Here is a 3,508-nt window from a genome sequence, read left to right on the forward strand (position 1 = left end):
AAACAAGCTTTAATCAACTTCATAAAAATGGTTCCTGTAATTAAACTCAAATAGGCCCATTTGCCCTGCAGGTTGCAGGTGCCAGCTTCACATTTCCAGGCTCAGAGACAGGCCTCTCCTCTGGGCCCAAGGTGTGTGACAGTACAGATGCTTGATGGCATGGGAGGTAGGTGCACAGGTGGACTGCGTGTCTGTGGAAAGGCCGGCGGCAGCTCCAGCTTAAGGTATACCTTAGACACCGTCAGGCAGATACGGCCAGAAGAAAAAGGCCATCACACGTGACAGCCTTGGCCCTGCACCTTTCCTCAGCCACGGCCACCAGGGAGCAGGACCTGGCTGAGGTGGCAAGCACACTTGAGCTTGCCCTGAAGGGCCACGTTGTTCAAATCCCACCAACAGATACAGCCTCTGATGCAGCAGGACAGGGAGGAAGCAGGCGTGACCCAGCTGCAGCTTCAAACGGTCCACCAGCCCCCAGTGTTTAAGGAGGCCCAAGGGGAAGGGCTGCCCTCCATACACAACTGCTGTAAGCACAAGCCCCTTCCCACAGCTTCCTCCCTCCTGAGGGTGGTGTGCAGCTTTGATAGCTCGACAAACATGATGCCAACCCAAGGGGCCAGACTGGAACACGTGTCCCCCTTTTAAAAAAGAGATTACAGCAAAATAGGGATACTGACAAGACGTAGCCCCTAAGAATAAACCCCAGCGTGCCTGCCTACCAGCTCCAGCCAGAGCCGCACCAGCGCTGGTGTGAAACAGTTAAACACACACTCCCAGGAATGGCCCAGGGTGGCCCCCAGCACGGGGCCCCCCAGGCTGCTCTGAGCTGGGTCCAGCTGCTGTCACTGTCCGCTGAGAAAGGCCAAGTGCCCTTTGGTACATCTGTTGGCATAGTGTCCTTTTTCACCACACTGGGAACAGCAGGGAGGGAGGGAACAAACAGAAACATCGTTTCAGATGCAGTTCTCAACTGAGGCAGCACCCACCAAGCCCCAGGCTGGGGACAGGGACGCCGAAATTCTGGGGTATACTGACTCATTCAGGTGGAAAGGGAGTTTCAGAAGGTCAAGTGGCCCAGGAACCACAGGTATAAGAAAGTACATGGCCATGGCAGCCTCTGGTGTTCGGGTTCAGAAGAAAAGCCCACGGCACCAGAGCACCCTGCCTGAGCAGGGACCGAGCCCCTCTGCACTGGCCAGTCACTTACCTCTGAGGCACAGTTCTGGGACTCCCCAGGGACAGGGAGGCGGCAACGTGGGAGAAGCCCCCAGGCTCCTCCCCCAACTCAGGGACTCACTGCGAGGACAGAGGGTGGGCTGCACCCAAAGGGCTCTCCCTCCTGTCTCCTGCGTACTTGCCTAAGCTACCCCTGGGCCAAGTTTGCTCATGGGATCAGAGAGACGGGAAAACTGTTAGACTTGGATCACCAGATCTGGTAGAATGTCCTCAAAAACCTAGCACTGACCCTGGCTTCCTGTCCCTGCTGATGATCCAGACCCTTCCCTAGTTTCTCTTCATTCTCGTTACTCCTCAGAGGGCAGAAGGAAATTATAAGAAAAAGGCAGCCTCAACCACTGAACAAGGGGTTGGGAGACAGGTAGGGGCACCCACCCTACACCAGCTCTCTCAGTCCTTACTTCCTCAGTCGAACTCGGGGCTTTGGCCTATTCTATCCCCTGACCCCACAGTCCCCAGGTTCTCACGCCTGTCTGACCTGCAGGTGTACATTGTGTGCACAAGTGGCCCATATAGCTGCCAGCTGGGCCTTTGGTAGACATCGTAACCAGAGGGAGGGACTGAGTACCTCCACTTATAGCACCTGGCATGTCTACTGGCCTCCAGGTTCCCGAGGTGGCTTTAATATCAACTGTGCCCGCGGCAGGAAGGGGTGGTTAGGTTCGTCCCCTAGCCCCGTCTTTCTACGGAAGCTGGCTCTTCAGAGGCCCTGCTGATGAGTCCTAGAGGGGCAAGGTGACAGCACAGCTGACCCAGGACGCCCAAGGCTCCTCGCTGTACTTGAGAACTGCCTGGTTGGAAGCCATCTGACAACTCCACCCCCCCTCCTCACCTGCTTCCACAGCCCCCTTTCCACATTCTCCTCACTGGTCAGGGCTCCTAACTTTGGTGTCTGGGCACCTGCCTTGCCCTCCCTCAGAACAGAGACCCCTCCTGGGAAGGAGCGACAGCAGAGGAGGTGCTCAGTGAGTGACGGCCATAGTGGCTCAGCCCTTCCTGAAGGCAAGTTCTAGGGACAATATAAGCATATAGTTTTTGACTCGACCCTTCTACTTGTGGGTGCTCCAGACACCAGACAAGAGCTCACCAATGTCTGTCAGGCTCAGCGCTGTTTTTAGTAGCAAAAACTATAACTACCAACAGAGAACTGATAAAATTATGCAGCCAGTGAAATACACTGGAGTAACTTATCCTGACACAGACTCAGAATGTAAGGTAAAAGGGATCAGAGGACACTGTCCACCCAAGGGCCCTATTTACATTAAAATCCGTCTTGTCCTTGTGTGAGTAAGTTCAGAAGAGCACGTCTCCGAGTGGAGCCCCTGTAGGCACTGCGAGTGCAGAGGGCACAGCAGACGAAGCGTGGCGGGCAAATGGCCAAGCACAGTGGCTGCCCTCAGGAAGGGCGGGGATGAAGGACAGCACCCACTGCGCCCCCACACTTCTGCGTCCTCTAGAAGTCTTCACAAGAAACCTGCACTAATTCCGTACTCCATCTGACCCCCCAGATGATCTGAAGCCTCTGTGAACCTAGTTCTGCTGGTCGTCCCTGCTCGCTCACTCGCAGGTGCTGGTTTCCTTCTATACTTCTTAGTCACCAGCTCTCTTCTAGGGAAACCTCATTGTGGGAATTCTGTGTGGGCTGGGTTGAGAATAAATATCTCGAAGCTACGTTACCAGGGGGCTGTTTTAGATTAGAAAACTCAGCCTGTGGCTTTTTGGCCCTCACCAAGGCTCAAACTCAAGGAGGAAGGGCTTGCCCACCAGTGACGACCAACTCTGAAAGGACTTTCCTCCCCCACTTTCCACCCAGAGCCAAGAGTGAGACCAGTTTTCTAGTAAGTGTTTTTTAAAAGCACGCCCTTTCCCTGAACATCCCATTTTGCGTGTGTGTGTCCTAATCTGATTCCTCACCAGGCAGATCTAAAGCTCTGTCCCTTTCCCTCGGGGGTGCCGTGTGGGGTGTGAGGACCCCGCCTCCCCCAGAGTTCAGGGCTCACTCCGTTCCTGGGCTCTGGAAGGCTGCCATCCCTTTCTTGCGTGCGCAATCCGTTCATTCAACAGCAGATGTTTAGTTGTTAACCTGGCCTTAGTGTGTCGTGGAAGTGGCATGGTCTAGCTCACCGGAGTGGCCCCGTTTTTCTCTTCCAATTAGCAAAAACAAAGATGTCTTCGTTCTTCAACATGAGCTAACTCTCTGGGGAAGGAGGGGATGGCCGTGGCCTGTGGAAGACGCCCCCGCCGGCCCCGGGGCTCACCCTGTAGCATGTGA

General features: G+C 54.9%; 1 protein-coding gene across 3 annotated transcripts in view; it reads right to left on the minus strand.

The window, feature by feature from the left end:
* CPSF4 (cleavage and polyadenylation specific factor 4, 30kDa) overlaps nucleotides 1-3,508 on the minus strand; it is a 12,355-nt gene continuing 8,847 nt past the window's right edge. For all 3 annotated transcript variants that reach the window (XM_010845726.1, XM_010845725.1, XM_010845724.1), the window contains exon 8: nucleotides 1-915. In XM_010845726.1, the coding sequence (XP_010844028.1) occupies nucleotides 843-915 (73 nt within the window). In that variant the 3' untranslated portion in view covers nucleotides 1-842. The remainder of the gene's footprint in view (nucleotides 916-3,508) is intronic.

This window comes from Bison bison, unplaced genomic scaffold (assembly GCF_000754665.1).
Source record: "Bison bison bison isolate TAMUID 2011002044 unplaced genomic scaffold, Bison_UMD1.0 scf7180017864223, whole genome shotgun sequence".
Taxonomy (NCBI): Eukaryota; Metazoa; Chordata; class Mammalia; order Artiodactyla; family Bovidae; genus Bison; species Bison bison.